Below are 17,285 nucleotides of genomic sequence, written 5' to 3' on the forward strand. Positions count from 1 at the left end.
ATAGTTTCCAGGAACATACACCTACAGACACTCAGTTTCTGGAGATCATAAAGCAAAACTATTGACGCTATGTTACAAAGGAACAGGTGAAGAGTTTCCAAAAAAATGGTTTAAAATGCTGCCCCTAGTGGAAACATATAGAGAAACATGGAACTGGACCGCATTCAGCAACGAAATGCATGGAATCAACAATACAACATCAGTTGCTGAGAGGCAAAACAAACCCCATATATTGTTTAGAAAAAAAATAAAATTGTCATATTCCAGAGCTAATTGTGTATTTTAAATATTATCGAGCAATGCAAGAGATGTAACTGAATTAAGGAAAGTGAGGAACCACAGACCGATCTGGGGAGCTGTCTTTGAAGCAAACCTCCAAAGCTCCTCTATTCTTATTTCTTGCTTTGACTAATCTCTGCTATCCAAAACTGGAACACAAACCACACTTCAAGTATTGTCAACTAATTTGCAGTATGTCAGCTTGTACTTTAATCAGTCTTTTCACTGACATTAGCTACGTAACATGACTCCAATCAGTAGTTGCTTCATTCACTTTTATCATCTTACAGTCTTGCAAAAATCTATGTACCAATAGTTTGTAAATGGCATATACAAACTACTGTCTGAATGATCATGCATTAAATCAAAATGTGGTCTAAGGTGCTATCTTCTCTTCTACCTCATCTCAAGTGTTCATTATTATAACTTTAATACACAGTACTGATGGTGATTCATACCTGTCACTCTGATAATGGTTGATTTATTCTTTCAATTTTCAAATTACAGGTCGTCAATATTGAAAACAATTGGCATGATGTATTATATGGACTTAAATCACCATATAGAAACTATTACTTGTTTTTATCAAGTGACATAACTTGAGCTTAACATATAGCTATCGCACCAGCAGATCTGTCACTAGACTTTTTCTGAACTTACCAAAGCAAATTAATGGAGGTTGTTTACTGTACTTGTATGGCTACTGCAGGGAAAAGGGTCTGACAATAAATGGTGCATCTGAACTGGTAACTACTAAGTATTTAGCTGCTGTAATCTTCAATACTAATACTGCAATACCTCTCTAAGACTTAAGGAGCAAACCAGGTAGGCATTTAATGATTGACCTTACTTAAGTCATCTCTGTTTTGAGTCTCGTGTAACCACCCGTAAGAGGTTGGACGATATTATTTTTCATCATCTTTAAAAAAACACTAATACACACAGAAAGAGTCCCATTCTTCTGTCTCTGCAGCTGGTTGGTCTATGTAGTTCACTGCTTTGAAAGTTGGGTTGTTCACATCCACGCACAAGCACGCCCGCATACAGGGGGCTTCCCTGGGCCCCGGCAGGCCGCTGGAACATTTCTACAGCCGCTCACGGGTCCAACACTGCGAGCGCTCTGCACACCGCTGTCCGTCACAACACCTCAGTGGCTGTACTCGAAGCCAATGCACATGCAAGAAGTTTCAGCCTTACTTTTGGACTCTTACTTCTAGACTAAAACGGTCTAGGACAGAACGAAGCGGTAAGTTATCCTTGAGCGGGATCTACCTGTCAGGAAACAGGCTGCATTTAAGCGCAGCAAACACGCTGTCACCTGGGAAGCTGCGAAGCCAACAGGCTTGGATGAGGGCACAGGACGTGAAAGCATTATCTCAAAGCATTACTCTGCTGGACGGCAGCTTGAGGGACGCAGGAGCAGCAGGGACACTCCCGAGCCTGCCGCGTTACCTTTTGGCAGCGCCCACTCCCGGCAGCGGCGTCGAGACCCCCCCCACACCCCCCCAGAGCCGTCCTCGCCGCTCGCCCCTACCTGTCTGCAGGGACACGTCGGTGGGCTCCCCGCCGGAGAGCGGCTGGATGCGGAGGTGGTACCACGTCCCGGCCTCCAGGCCCCGCAGGGCGCAGCCGTAGGAGCCGTTGGCGGTGCGGGCGGGCTGGCAGCCGGCGGGCTGCCCGTCCTCGGAGCGCCCCGTCACGCTGAAGTTGCAGGCGGGGGCCGCGGCTCGCCAGCGCAGCCAGGCGCCGTGCCCGGCGACGAGCCGCACCGTCAGGTTGGCGCTGCACCCCGCCGCCTCCCCCAGCGCGGCCTGCGGGGAGAAGAGGGGAGAATGGAGAAGAGGAGCGCGGGGAGGCGCTGCGAGAAGCCGCCCCGCCGAGCGCTGCCCCCCCCGCCGAGCGCTGCCCCCCGCCGCTCACCTCGCTCAGGGCCAGCGCCACGCACAGGGCGAGCCCCGCTCCATGGCTCAGCATCGCCGCCCTCCTTCACCCGCCCAAGCCCTCGCGGGGAGGGGGGCGAGAAGCCGAGCGCGCCCGGCGGGGTCCCGGGGGCGCCCCCTCCGCCGGGCCGCCCGCTTGCTGCATGCGCTGCGGGACGCCCCGGGCGCCTCGCTCCCTGCCCGCCCGCCCGCCTGCCTGCGCCGGGGGGCGGCGGCCGGGGGGTGCGCGGGGGCTGCCCGGCGGCCGGCCGGCGGCGGCTGAGGAGGAGCGGGGGGCGGAGGAGGCGGGGGAGGCGGCCGCCGCTTCCCACGCTGCCATTCTGACCCGGGCTGACTCCGCCGGAGCCCTCTCGGCGGGCTTCCGCAATCAAAAGGCGATTTCCTCGCCGCCCGAAGCGGGGGTGGGAGCGGGGGGGGGGTTGAGGCGGGCGGGGGCGGCGCCCCGCGGCACGGTGCGGGGACGAGCCGCGACCCCCGGACCCCGGGTCCCCGGGGGGCGAGGGTCGCCCTCCTTCCCTGGGCGCCACCCCCGCGGCCGCCCCTCGGTCCCTCCTTCCTCCCGGCCCTCGGCTGCTCGCCCCCGGCTTTCCTTTCGGCCCCCTCTCCCTCCACACCTCCCTTCCTTCCTCGACGCTTCCTCTCTCTCTTCTGATCCCCCCCGGGGGGCTCCGGGCCCCTCGCCCCCTCACGCAGGGCGGCCGCCATTTCGCACCTCGCACCTTGCCTCGTGCCCACCTCACCTCACACGCCCCTCGCCTCACACCCCCTTCTCCTCACGCCCGCCCTGTCTCCTTTTGACTTCAGCCGTCTCTGAACGTCCCTCTCAGCGTCTTTTTGCGGGACAACCTGGCAGCCTGAGGGGCGTGTGGGGTTTGCTATGGACCACCGAGGCCTCTGTCCTCACCCTGTCCCTGTGACACCCTGACCACAGCCGTCAGGCCAGGAGCACCCTGGCAGATCTCGCCACCGAGCTGCCGCCTACGCACAGCAGAGGAGTAGCTCGTGTATCAATGGCCAAGCTTTTTGTTTTGCTCTGCATCAACTTCTGTCCTTGAAACAATTCCCCGGAATAACTCCCATGCTAAAATTACACACCAGCGAAAGGAAAAAAAAATCCCTGTTTTTAGACAGCACACAACAAGCTGCGCGCAATTTCAAATTCAGCTCTAGCTGCGGCACAGCTCTCCATTTCTGTCATGCACACCCATTTCCTTTTACTTAAGTTTTCTGCCTTTTAAAGCTCATATGCATGTGTATGCAGGTTGGGGTGATGGAGAAGAAACACAGCTAAAATTGTTTCAGACCATCAGATACTCAGATAAGCGATCACCTAGCAACTACCAAATAAATTTGTGGCTGCATAAAGGGGGAGGAATTCATCATTTACTTTCTTCACATGGGAGTGGCACTTTTCTGCATCTTTCTGTACTGCAAGATGCACACAGCATCTAAAAGCAGCATCTCAAGCAAATTCAGTACCATCCCTGTTTCAGTCTTGCCCCATTTTGATATTTAGGGAGAAAAGGTGCTAGCATTTAGAAACGTTAGTCTGCCTTTCAGGGGAACTGCTACTGTAGGATTTGGGGGGCCCTTAATCTGTCAAACAAAATATAAATATCTGAAAATGCTTAGCTCTTATTCTTCCGTTCAGAAACCAGAGGTCTCAGCACCCTCGGGTGGTGACTTGGACCTGCGGAAAGCTTCATTGCTCTCTGGAGTTTCATGCCTTGTCCTAGGGACCTGGCACAGAGAGTGCTGTGCTTTACGCTGCAAAGGCTTGGGAAGACCGATAACTTTAGGATCAATAATGTTACTTGATGTTATAAATATATATTGACTATTATATCATTGTCAAGCCCATTGCAGGACTAGATCTCCCCTGGAAGAAATGTTTTACATACTTCAGACAAAAGGAGTGACTGTGCCTCTAAGAGGTATTACAGTGGTAAAAATTCTGTTGACAGAAAACACAAGGTGTGTGTATTGGATGTTAACTGGTACTAAAACTATAAAAGTGTCTTGTAATCAGCTTAAAGTGAAAGATTTTTGCAGCATAAAATCATCTTTAGACAATTGTGCTTTAGGGACCTAATGGCATAAACTATATCAACACTTTCCCAGCACTGGAGAATAGAAAATATGAAGGCTTATTGGGATGTTTGGATCACTTCAGACCCCTCTCTGAAAATGACAATATTCAGAGCAAGCTGCATTTTCTTGGAAAGTTGGAGCTTGCTTTGTAGGGACTTTTTAAAGCATATCCATAACTTGAAATATATAACTCAGACATATAGGTGTAAATTAGTTAAGTAGATGTAATATGTGAAAGAAAAAAATGAAGTCCGTGCATACTTATAGAATTCAGAAAATAAATTTAACCTATCAAAAATGAAATTTAAAGATTCTTGGAAATGTCTGTCTGTCTTCTCCAGCTGACATAAGATAATGCGCGGAGAAAAGCTATGTTGCTACTTCTCACCATTGCCCATAATTTCGAAGTTCCTACTTTATTACCCTTATTCTTGCTATCATAAAATCTTTAAAACTACCCTGCTATAGCTGTATTAGTAAGAAAATTCATTTTTACATGGTTTGAGACTTCCTTCTGTACATTATCCGCTACAAGACTGCTCTAAGTGTAATGTCTGCCACAGACGTCTATGCCAGTACTGGAACAGAACAGGAGGGATCCATCATTCACTGGTGGCAATATATGTATATAGAATAGCCAACATAATATGAGTAATTATTTCCAGACTGGTATTGAATAAATGGGTTTTTAGCAAATCAACAGTCTTGCAGCCTGTAACACTTACTGATCTGTGTGGTAAGCCAAGAAACTAATTAAAAAAAAAAAAAGAATAAGAAAAAGAAAAAAAAAAAAAAAGAAGTGGAAGTGAGCTTTGGGAGTGGCCGGACATGTCTCTAATAGCAGGCTCCAAAGTCTCTTTCAGACACTTTCCCAAGGTTTCCTGAGTTTTTTTTTTTTTTTTTTTTAACACCAACCTCTCTCTCTGCCTCTCTAATCAAGAGGAAATGGGCTTTGCATAGCTTTTGTCACGGCTTGAAAGTGCAAGCTGCAGTTTTACTTGAAATCCAAGGCTGCTCTAAACCAAACATTTTGTTTGATTGAAGTGTCACCATTGTCCCCTCAGAACTAGTATGCTCACAGCCAAATAACTTCAAGGCTTTAGTTCTACAAACAAGAGGACCTGGCCTGGGGCAGACACAGTTCACGGGAAGAATTGTCTTCCTAACAGCCCTTATCAGTCTACCTGTTTTCAAAGTATCACATTAACTCCGATTAATCTTTTAAACATCTCTGCTAGCTTGACAAAGATGTTTTTAATTCCACTCTAAGGACAAGGAAGCTGAAAGACGGAGGCCAAAAACGTTTCAGTTTGTATGTCAGAGTATCTGATAGAGTATCTAGATTCAAATGTCCAGACCTGGCTGGAGACTCCAAGTGACAGATACTTGTGATTTTTATTTATTTGTTTATTTATTTATTTTAATGGTGATGCCTAGCATGCTTATCATCAGCAATCTGGTTTTGAAGTTTTGACCTAAGCAACCTGCTCAGTGCATATCATGTGAACGAGGAGATGAGCTGGGGTAGGAACATAGGAGGTGATAGCTTCAATACAAACAGTGCCTCTTCTCCAGCAGCAGCGGGACTTCAGTAGGAGTGCTGGAGGCACTTTGGGAAATAAAATATTCTACAGGATATTTCCATTTGGAGGAGACAGATATTCTGTGCAGGAGGTTTGTATATGAGCAGAGGGCATGGAGAAATTAGCTCAGCCTGCCTGTACCAACCCAAAATAATGGTATTTTAAAAGAACCAGCTGTGGAATTGGGTGCAGTGCACCCATCATCAGCTCAGTCCCTTGTGGGCAGCACCAAAATAGCTGTGACAGGGACCATAAATGTTCAAGTTAGTAATTTCGGCCAGCATAGTCCTGGGTAACACTACTTCTTTCCCCCTGTCTGAAGCAGTCTCTAGTGACACTGTTTGAACCAAAATGTACAGGATTTCCTTAGAATAATCAGGATACGTTGAAGAATGAGCTCCTGTTGAAGACTGCTCTGTCCCACAGCCCTCCTAAACACAGAACATATTTCTTAGTCTCATCCACGGTAACACTGACACCCAAACTAATAACTGAAACGTTTGCCTACCCCAGTACATCGAGTGCAGTGTGGTCTCCCGGACAAGAAGCTACAGGGAAATATGGGATTTTTAGCTCTAACACCCAAGTGTCGATATCAATAAAGTGGCCAATAATCTCCTCAGTGCTTTAGGTCTAACCGCCTGGGGACGTTTTGCCAATGATTATACCAGATTTGTTCTCAAATTACTTAATTGTGCCTCGCCCACACAAAACAGAAGCCTGGAGGTACTGTATGCCCACACTTAGCTTCTTCTATGGATGGAGCTGGCACCCATTCACCTACTCTGCCAGGGCTGTCTGTGGTTGGACTCAGGAACATAGATCCAGAAGCAGCTGTGTGTCCTCCCCTCTGTCCATCGGTCAGTAAATAAGCTGACCAGGGTCAAGGCCAGGGTTCCTCGTGATGCAAGTTAAAACATTCCCTTTTTACTTGCTTTGGTCTATAAGCCATGTGTGTAATTTTAGGGCTCAGCTATCCTAAAGGAGTTCATAAAGCGTACTGTTTCTTACAGCATACTTAGAGCTAGACCCTCACGTCACGCAACAAACCAACGGCAGAGGCTGTCACTGAGAACAGATACCTCAGCTCCCGCGTCTCCTGCTACATCCATGAGCTTCCCATTGCTCCTCACGTATCCTGAGCCTTTTCCCTGGAGCTCAGAGATTTTCCCAGTGCATTGTGCACACCACGATTGTGCTGTACGGAAGGGGAAGATTTTTTCTGCAGCTGTATTTCTAGCAAAGGGGACTATCAGCATGAACAAAGAATCCCATCAGAATAAAGAACAAAGCTCAGTCCTGCAGCTGTTTTTCTTTCTTTCTTTTTTTTTTTTTTTTCAGTCTATGAAGCATCCACCTGTAATAGCTATCAGGCTCCACAGAGTGGAGCAGGCTTAATAAAAATCAATCAATAATTCCTCTGCCTTACCTCCTCCGTAGTGCTAGGGTATTGAGGAGTAGTTGTTGGGATCCAGGCTTTCTCTGTTACTGCAGACTTGAAATCAAAGTAGAGGTTTTCAATTAATTTTTTACTGAAGTGTTCAGTCACAGTTCTGGTGAACATCTCCGTGCTACTCTCCGGCAGATTTTCAGGCCTAGAGGTAACAGTGCTTAAAGGGGAGGATGTGGCTGTAGTACTCCGTACAGAAGTGTCTGTATCTTGGAGATCTACGATAAATGAAGGAAAGTGATTAAAATCAGCTCTGCATTTTTATAACCAGTTCTTTACATGCCTATAAATGTGGTTGAAATGGCTTCTAAGTAGTTTAAGTGCACCTGTCAGCTCTGGAGTTTCTTACTTTCAGTACAAATATTATTTTGTGTCAACATCAAATTTTGTGCAAAACAAAAGTATAGAAGAATAAATATCCTGAACATTCACACCATTCATTTTAAAAGCGGTCCGTCACTGGTTCCAAAGCGAAGAGAAAGGCTGTGTTTTGTCATTAGCAGCATGATGTTTTCACTCATAGCTTTTTCACTTACGTGAGTTTTACCAAACAGCACACAATTTCAGCTTTACATGGCCAATAAAAAGTCCAGGGTTTAAGGACAGGGGACAGATTCTCATCTGCCTCTTGTTGGTGTAAGTTCAAATTATGGCTTTATTTGAGGTAATGAAGTTCCTTGTGCCCACATGGACATTCTCTTGCATTTCAGGTCTGTCCCATGCAGACACCACGCTAACCCCTGACTGCACCCTTCCCAAGGTTCAGCTAACAATGGTATCAGTGAACTAAAGTGTCTGCAAATGTAACTGCGGGTTTGCTTTTTTAGTCACGTATGCTTCAGAGAACGCCAAAGTTGCAATTAGAGCGCAGGAAAGATTTTACTACACATTTTTCCTCCACATTTTCACGGCTCTTCCTCCCCATTGGTATGTATTTAATATCCTTTCTTTGTGGCGGTGAGGGCAGGGTTCAATCCGTGGTGGCCTCTACATCTGGTAGCATCACATTTCAGCTAAGCGATTGGAATCACTCGCTGGCCCCTTCTCACAAAAAAGCTGCCCTGCCATTGCTGGAGCACAGCTCGTGTGTGTTGGCCCAGCGCCCAAGACACTTTGTCTGTCCTTGAACTGGGGTCTACCAACATGACAGAGCCTTGTTTTGCTGCTGAGCCACTGGGCTGGTTGCCATTTATAACAATTTTAGCTCACAAGCCCTCTAAAAAAAAAAGAAAAAAAAAAAAAGTAATGACTGTGTTAAATTGAAGCAGAAGCTTACAAATGTAATTACTTGGTGGGCAATTATGTCTTAGCAGGCCAATGTGTGATTACCTCTTTACCCAAAGGATCAGTGGGTGAGCTTATATGAAGTCTTTTTTTTGTTTTTTGTATATGTGTAACTATGCGTGCTAACATGTTTATTTAATGAAACTCTCAGTACGCTCGTTTGCATCCAGAAATAAAAGTGAGATTGTAAGCCCTTGTAGGTGACACTTCCATGCAAGCGTCACCTGCACTCGACAGCACAGTGTGCTCACCAGGTATGCAGTGCTGGATCTTCTTGAAAAGGATTGGTTTGCTAGGATGGGAGGATACCCACTTTATACATTTTCCCTCCTTTTATCTAACTGTGTTTCTCTGGAAATAAAAATCACCAGGTATCCAATTCATTACAAAAATTGTTGATCGAATATTTTTCCAAATCAAGGCACTGAAAATAATACTATAGACCTAATTCTGCTTTATTTTACAATGAAAGTAGCCCTTTACAGTGCAAAGGGTTTTGTCAGACCCTCAGGTCTGCTCCAACACTGTGTGATCATCCTCATGCTGCTGCTGCTGTATTTGCAGAATCCCCTGCAGAGTGCCTACGGTGCGAAGTCTGCTGTGGTCCCACATCACAATACCTTTATGTCCCACATCAAAAGGATGGAGAAGAGTCTGGCAGTGGCAGCCGTGTGCTCAAGCTGTCATCAGCTACAGAAGTAAGCCCTTCAGCTGACACAAGTCCAGGCTTAGTCTCAGGTCTTTGTTCCTGAGGATCTGCTGTTGGTTGGGGGTCTCTGAAAGTCTGCAGTAGGCAAGTGGAAATGACAGCCCCAAGGACTAGGACAGAATTAGGCCTGCTGGCTCTGTGCCTCTCTGATATCTCCAACTTCAGCAGGGAGTAGGCTACTGATAGAAAGATAGCTTTAACAAAAGGGCATCTGAGTGGTCAGCAGCCGCTTAGGAAAAAAGGCCACGCAGCGAGGTTCCTAAATATAGATTTACACACCCAACTTAAAAGCACATTTGAAAAAAAAAATCTTGGCTTTCTTTACAGACAAATAGCAGCCATTCCAACAGGAAGACGATTACATTCCAGTGCCAATTGTGTTTTAGGAAAGCTGCTACTCTGTAAAAGGGACAACGGTGCTGCCAGAGGCACCTATGGGACCTGGCATCCAGTGGGTAAGTGGCACTCCAGGAGCCGAGGGGAGAGCCTGACCCAAAAACCCCACTGGCAGCAAAATGCTTGGCCCTCAGAAATGTGCCACCAGCCCGAGGAGGTCCCACGAATGAGCGCTCAGTCACTGCACCACCTGGCTCCTTTTCTTAAGACAGAGGATCTCCCCAGTCAGAGGCTGACAACCTACAACCTGCAGATGGAAACGACTTGGGCACAGCACTGTGCCATCCTGGAACTTCAGGTATACATACCAGTGCTTCTCATGTACGCTACACTGGACTAACAGGGTCCAAATCCGCCCTCACTTCAAGCAATTCAGGATTCAGGTTTATACTAGCTTTCTAAGTAAAGCCACTACAGTCCTAGCGTAAGGGCCCTCACATCCCTTCTTCAGCAGCAGGCACTTATGAAAGAAAATTTTGTATTATAAGATCCCAGCAAACAGATTTCTGCACTACTTTTCTGCACAAATTTCTATCCAGAAAAAAACTCACCTCCTATCTGTACATCAGCAAAGTACACAGGAATTGCAACAGTGGGATTACTCGCAAGTGTTTAACATTGTTCTAGCAGTCTCTTTGGAAATCAGTCATGAAACCGTTCATGGGAACAGAGCTGCAGAACTGACACTGACATTGATCACTAGTGGCTGGATGATATACAGTGTGTGAACTGTAATCATCACTGCATTGTAATCATCAGTAGCACACCCAGCAGAAATTATGGCATTATGACTAAGCACATACTTCATCCATGGGATGTACTGCAGACTGCATCCATCTGCACAGCAGCAGGATGCTTACAAGAAAAGGAAATCCATACGCCATGTATGCATGATGAGCAGGGGCGCTGTGCATCTATCCCTGGTTACTTGTCAGGTGCTGAGAACCTGTGGTGGTGCCTTCAGACTCAGGTGAGCCAGCGTGGGGCAGCTTTCTGAAACTGCTTGCATACTATTTGTGCGCCCAACCCTTAAAGCATAGCTTCAGAAAATGGAGGCTGAATTGCTTCTGAAAACACAAATGATTCAGGTATCTGTTGTATAAGAAAAAAATGCTGCGTAAGGCTGAATCTAATTTGCTGACAGCAAGATTTTAAACTTGAAGGGGTTGTTTTAAGGTCTCTATATGTGCAGGAAAATGAATTATCTTTCTAGCTGTCTACTAACTCATAAATAGACTGCAAAAATAAAGGCTCTCTGATATATACATATACATATATATATATATATATATATACACTTTGGATTTTTGTTGCTTGTAGGAGTGTGACAGAAAACCAAAATACACTGAATGGCCTTTCTTTCCCCATGCTTTTGAAAACTGTAAAATGTATGCTACTTTAGAAAAACGTCTTCTTTATCTGAAAGGTTGTAGAGATTAGAGATGCTTGCATCTCACGTCAGAGAGATCAAAACTCCAGTAATCCTGAGCTGATCCTGTACTTGCTTGTTTTTGAAATGCTGAAGTAGCCACTTGGAGGCTCTTACAGCACCATACTGGTGGAACATCCCAGATAACTACGGTGATAATACCATAGCTCTATCAGCCCTATTTCTGACTCTCCAAATAGCCCCAGCTCACCCTGAAGTGGTATTTTGGTCACTGCAAGGTACCAGGACCCCATAAACTCCATGGATTGCGTCTCTACTGAAGAGAATTTAGAAAGGTAGATACTACGTAGACACCTAGGGCTTGGTTCAGTTGCCTGAACATGGACACCTAGAATGATCAGAGATGCCCTAGGGCACCTGAGAGAGCTGCTCAGGGCTCTCAGAGGACCTATGGAAGACTGATGTCTCTGTGGGTATGCCGTTAGAGGTCAGGAATGGAGCACCTTGGATGGCATGAAAGCACTATATTGAGACAACTGAATTAAGCCCTTTCTTTAGACACTGGTGTTTAGATATCTAGTAGCTGAAACCTTCTCCATACTCTACACAGAGATCCATGCAAAATAAAGAGAGAACTTAATCATGAAAATTACCAGTATAGTTGTCTGCAACTGTCATCTTTGCTAGCATTTGCAGCTCAAGACGATATAGTAAAGCAGGACTGGCCATCCTCCTGGTTGCTCTGGGAAGCTGCTTATGTTGCCACATGTTTTTTTTCCTATGATAGGAGCTTATCTGTTTTTATTCTACATTGTCTGCACTACAGTTCACTGAGACTTTGAAAATTAACCAAAACAAAAGACCTGGACTACACTGCAGGTTTTTCCATTTCTTTTTAGAAACTGTAAAAACACATTTATCTTTGAGCTTCTCTCAGTATGGTATTGGATTGTGTGCAAGGATTTGTAGTTATATCCAAGGATCTGACACTGACGTCTTTCTTTTTCCAGAAGGAGCTGAGCAAAAATGGTCATCCATACATTGCTTTGACCAAAGAAAGAAGATTCAAGTATTTTTTAGTATTTCATGGGTTCACATAGATGTTAGCAAACTCTTTTACTTTCAAAACCCTATAAAATAACACCTTAGGGAGATCAAAACTGGTTTGACTGAATGTTTTTTAGGAAAAATGTTTTGAGTCAATTCAAAGGTAAAATGAATATGTTCACTCTTCCTCGTCTATTTCATTCTGGAGAAAAGTGTAAGGGGTACACATACAAAAGCCCAACTTGTTATAAACCTGTAGATGGATTGTTGTAGTCATTGTCAACAATGAAGGTGTTGAAAAATGAAGGCCCGGAGATGTAACATGATGACAAAAATGATTAAGAGTTGCATCTTTTTCTGTGTTTCTGCCACCCTTCTTTGGTGCTCTTAGATACTAGGAACAAATTCTTTACTCACAGGGTGGTGAGGCCCTGGCACAGGTTGCCCAGAGCAGCTGTGGATGCCCCATCCCTGGAGGTGCTCAAGCCCAGGCTGGATGGGGCTTTGGGCAACCTGGTCTGGTGGGAGGTGTCCCTGCCCATGGCAGGGGGTTGGAGCTGGGTGGGCTTTAAGGTCCCTTCCAACCCAACCCATTCTGTGACTCTGTGATACTGCTTCTTGGCTGTTTTGGAGCATGCTCTGACTGGGCACTGCTCTGGCCTCCTCTTCCTTCCATCTCACCCACTGATGTAAGCAATGGGATGTGAACTGAGTAAGCTCATGCTCAGACTTCCTTGACTATTTTGTTTTATGTCTTTGTAGATCCCACTATGGCTTTTAAGGACCTGGCACATAACAGTGAATAACAAAGCCATGCTCCTCTACAAAGTCAGCTTCTCTTCTGAACGGGGCTTAGTCCTGTTAACCACAATTGTAGGGTTTTGCAGCTACACTTACTTCAGGAGATGTCCCGACTGTATATGATACAGCAGAAGGGAAATGCAGCACAGAATATTACATTACAGAACAGTTCATGTCACCTTCTGTGTCCACACTGCTCTACAGGTTGCACGTCACTCTCTGGAGCTCAGTGAATAATTTCAGCATATACCTTTCCCTCTTTGAAATCATTCTCCACTTAGTGAATAATTTTTGGTCTGCGGTGGTTTTGAAGTTTGTGGATAATATTTGAGGTGCCAGACGGCATTGCCTCTGATCTGTAATTGCGTATTTTAGTGAAACTAATCTTCCCAGAACAAAAAAGACTTGTAAGAATTGCTTACGCTTCTCAGAAGTGACAACAGCATTATTGTGTTTTATTTGCGATGCTCTGGGTTATCTGTTATTTGCATGCAACAGATTTTGCTGTTCTCAGTCATAAGTGAAGATCTTAGCCCCTCTCAAATAACATTGCCAGTAATTTGTAATGATCACATGATTTACTGTGTGCAAAGTTCCTGTGCAAATCTGTAATACCTCCAAATACAAAATAGGAGCCTGAGAGTCCTTCAAGTCTGCCAGTTCTCTACGTGCAAAACCATACTTTGCCTAGCTCTTCCGCTGTCCTCATGAGGACACTTCCAACTACTAGTTGATTATCGTAATTAACATGCAGAATTTACTTCTCCTTCTGTCCCAGACATACTGTGCTTCCAATGAGTTTAAGCTCTCTTTTCTTTTTCTACCTTGCTCCTTAGGTGTGTTCTGTTTCTCCAAGTGCCACCACTCCCTCATCATCCTGCCTTCATCCAGCTCCTCCATGCTTTCCTCCTCCCTGCTTACACTCCTTTTCCTTCTCCTGGATCCTGGACTTAGGGGAGCTCTGACCCCAGGTTCCTGCTGCTGAAAAGAAGGCCCTAGCTCTTTTGGGACGATGCATCTTTCTGCCCATAATCTCCTCGTGAACGTGATGAGAACCAAAGTCTCACCATCTCAATCAAGGGAGATGATACCTGGCGAGCCTTCGTTGTGTCAGCTGTTTCAGCTAGCTGCCAGAATCAGCCATGGCTTTGTGTGAGACAGACTGTCTGCTGCTAGATTTAAAGTGAGCTCTGACTGAACAGAGCCGGGATACACGTGTAAACTGATCGTGATTTCCACAGAGTCATTTAGGTCAGGGTTGTAGCAAAAACTACATATCCAAACACATCTTAGACGTCTGATTTGAAATCCAAACCCAAGCTCAGACTTTATCCAAGCTCAGAAAACTCATGCTTGGCATTTGAAGTAGTTCCAGTACAAAAGGTAGTTGCAGATGTTGGGTTTGGAGCTTGTACTTTATCTGAGCTGATAAGGTGTTTGGGATGTAATTCAGTAAGTTATTCCTTTGTGAAAATATTTCTACTTTTTTATGAGTACTATGAAAACAACGAGAGTAAATTATAATAAAATATGGTGTTACTCAGGAGTAGAAAAACATACAGCCATTTCAGCTCCAAAGACTTAGCTCAGTTTTTTACTATCTTATCTAAATATAGACTGAATATGTTATTTTAGGCTGATCCACAGCAGCTTTCACTGAAATTAGACAGATGTGTTTGGAAGACTAATTTTAAGAATTCAACATTGAAATTTTTGACACTCATATGACCATTGAGACCAGCACTGTAGGCTTTTTTTTTTTCTTGTAGTACTTATCCTTATTATTTTTAAAAATGCATCTCTTCGCACTACTTCTACTCTATATGAGCTTCTTACATACCTAGAATTCTTAGTTAGGTACTGTGGATCATAATGTATTGTTGATTTCTCAGCTTCCCAGAGCTGTCAGAAAGGAGACGATAACTGATACAGTGAGTCTCTGAAAGTGGAACAACAGCTTTCCTTATGGGGAGAATTTCAGGAAAATTAAGGTAAATTCATTAAAGAACTGTGCACAGTAAATAGATGAGAAGGTGCTTTGATACTACATGACAATCGTCTAACTCAGTTCTCATTGGTCTTAAATTGCTCCTCTGAGGATGAATAAGAAAAGGATGCAAGGTTTTAAACGTTAGCCACACTTTACCCAGCTATCTACAGAAATGAATAGTGCCTGGGTACCTCACCTTAACTCTTCATGGTGTCTTTGAGTAAGCAAGCCATTCTTACCCTATACTCAGGACTTCAAATGATTTTGCATTTTTAATCTCTAAAATGTATGGGCGGGCTGGGATGGCATCTTGGCCAATTTTCCATTCCCTGATTCTGCAAGCTGTCTTTTTGGACCTCCACTCAGGTGAGTACTCTTGCTGTTGTGAGTAGATTTCTGCAAGTGCAAATTGGGTGAAAAAAAAGATATCCAGCCTTACAAGGAGTGGGTGGATCAGCTGTCAATCATGCCTTAACATTCTCAGGTTAGAAAGAACAAGCAATTTGTTTCAAACATTCTGGAAACTTGGCCATATGCAAAAGTATTGGATCATGAAACATTTTTGAAATCCTGTAAAGACAAGAATAAATGGTGCATTTCCCTGCAAAACACTTAACTGTGCAGGTTGCTCTTATTTACCATGAAGAACAGCTTAAAAGTGTGCAAGCAGAATATCAAAAGGATGAAATGGTCAAAATGAAGGATTGACAAGAGGACATCAAGGAAAACATTATTAATTAACATTCAAACCATTCCTTTGGTTTGAATGTTCATACCTTCATACCTTCCTTTTTGCTGTGGATATGTAAACATGTAACTTCACAGGTCCAGAAGGATGTGCACAGACTCATTCATATCTAAGTGTTATTGCAAGAATTTCTGAGATTTTTGATTTAGTTCGTTATTTTCAGGATTTTGAGTGTTCTTACAGATATTTCATCTAAAGGCAGAGTGACACTGTGTAAACACATGAATGTGTAAGCCATATGGCTCTTCTAATCATGGATTAATGATTCTTCTAACCATGATTTGGGTTAATCAGAGCAATAATTGTATTTGATTTTCAGATGTCTTCTTGCTCTTGAAAGATTGAATATGCATTTGGATGATAAAATGAATGGGGAGGAGAAGGACTTGTACACATCCATATTAAAAAACCTATTAGGAATTATAACCCACATTTCTGTTTAAAAATGTAAAAGGAAATGACACAAAATAGTGAGCTGAGATTGCACATAAGCACTTTGATCCAAAGACTGGGAGTAGAAAAGAGGAGGGACATCCTGAAAATGCAAAATGGCTTTACAAAACACACCAATTGTCAGAAAGACAGCACTAATCTCAGCTGTTCTTTTTGTTCTCTAAAAGCATTTTTGACTATGAAAAATGTTTTTCCATATGAATAAAACAACAGTTTGTAACATTTGATTAAATATAAAAGACATTTTTGCTACCAAAACTTCCAGGATACTTCCTTGAAGGAATAGCTCACCTTGCTTTGAGCACAGATTTACATAGACAGGTTTTCCCATCTCTCTGGCTTCAAGCTGCATCCATGTATGAAGATATTTCTTACTCTGCTTGGCCATTACCTTCTGACCTTGTTTTGTGAGAAAGAGTGAGCTGTTGGCCACCTTCAGGAGCCCATCCTCCTCGTGGCAAGTCCACCTGACTGCCTGGGAGCAATCAACGATGATGCTGCGAGACGACAGTGCAGAGCGTGTGGAGATGCTCAGGCACTGGCCAGATTTCACGTGGAGGAGCCTGTCATCGGCCATCCACTGCCACTGCTGGTTGGGGCTGGTCATACTGCACTTTTCCATAATGACTCCTTTCTTTTCTGAAAGACACTGCTGTTTCTGCACATGGATAATCAGAAACCCCTCTGGAAGAGGAAAATCCCAGAAAAATACAATAGATTACATATGGTTATTTAACAAAAAGCAAATTCCTGATGATTTAAAATATGTCAGCAAATAAAGATCTCTTCCCACTTTCTACATGTTGAACTTTTCATGAACTTTCCTTGTGCTGAACCTATTTAAAAGAACACCAAGCATACAACCCACATGATGCAAACACTGTTTCATGGTAATGTAAAGAGTGAGGATGCAAAAAGCAAACTGTTGTGACAAACCTTACCTTGACCTTCATTATATGTAAAAATGAAAAAGAAAAAAAAACAACAACACACCAAAATCTGTATATAAAATAAATCCAAGAACTTCTAACTTTAAATACCAGTTCTAAATATTGCACTTCCTCTGCTTGAAAGCATACAGAGATCTACAAAAGCTCTCAAGTATTTTTTCAGTTTTATGGCCC

General features: G+C 44.2%; 1 protein-coding gene across 3 annotated transcripts in view; it reads right to left on the minus strand.

Moving 5' to 3' along the window:
- Positions 1 to 17,285, minus strand: part of PTPRB (protein tyrosine phosphatase receptor type B) — a 61,259-nt gene that overhangs the window by 42,978 nt on the left and 996 nt on the right. For 2 of the 3 annotated variants that reach the window (XM_083815109.1, XM_083815108.1), the window contains exons 2-4: positions 16,453 to 16,845; positions 7,323 to 7,561; positions 1,814 to 2,090 (exon numbers count right to left, since the gene is read on the minus strand). In XM_083815109.1, coding sequence (XP_083671235.1) covers positions 1,814 to 2,090; positions 7,323 to 7,561; positions 16,453 to 16,845 — 909 coding nt within the window. Of the gene's footprint in view, positions 1 to 1,813; positions 2,091 to 2,199; positions 2,420 to 7,322; positions 7,562 to 16,452; positions 16,846 to 17,285 lie in introns of those variants that run through there. The other variant, XM_083815110.1, reaches the window with a different exon arrangement.

The sequence above is a fragment of the Anser anser genome, assembly GCF_964211835.1.
Source record: "Anser anser genome assembly, chromosome: 1".
NCBI lineage: Eukaryota > Metazoa > Chordata > Aves > Anseriformes > Anatidae > Anser > Anser anser.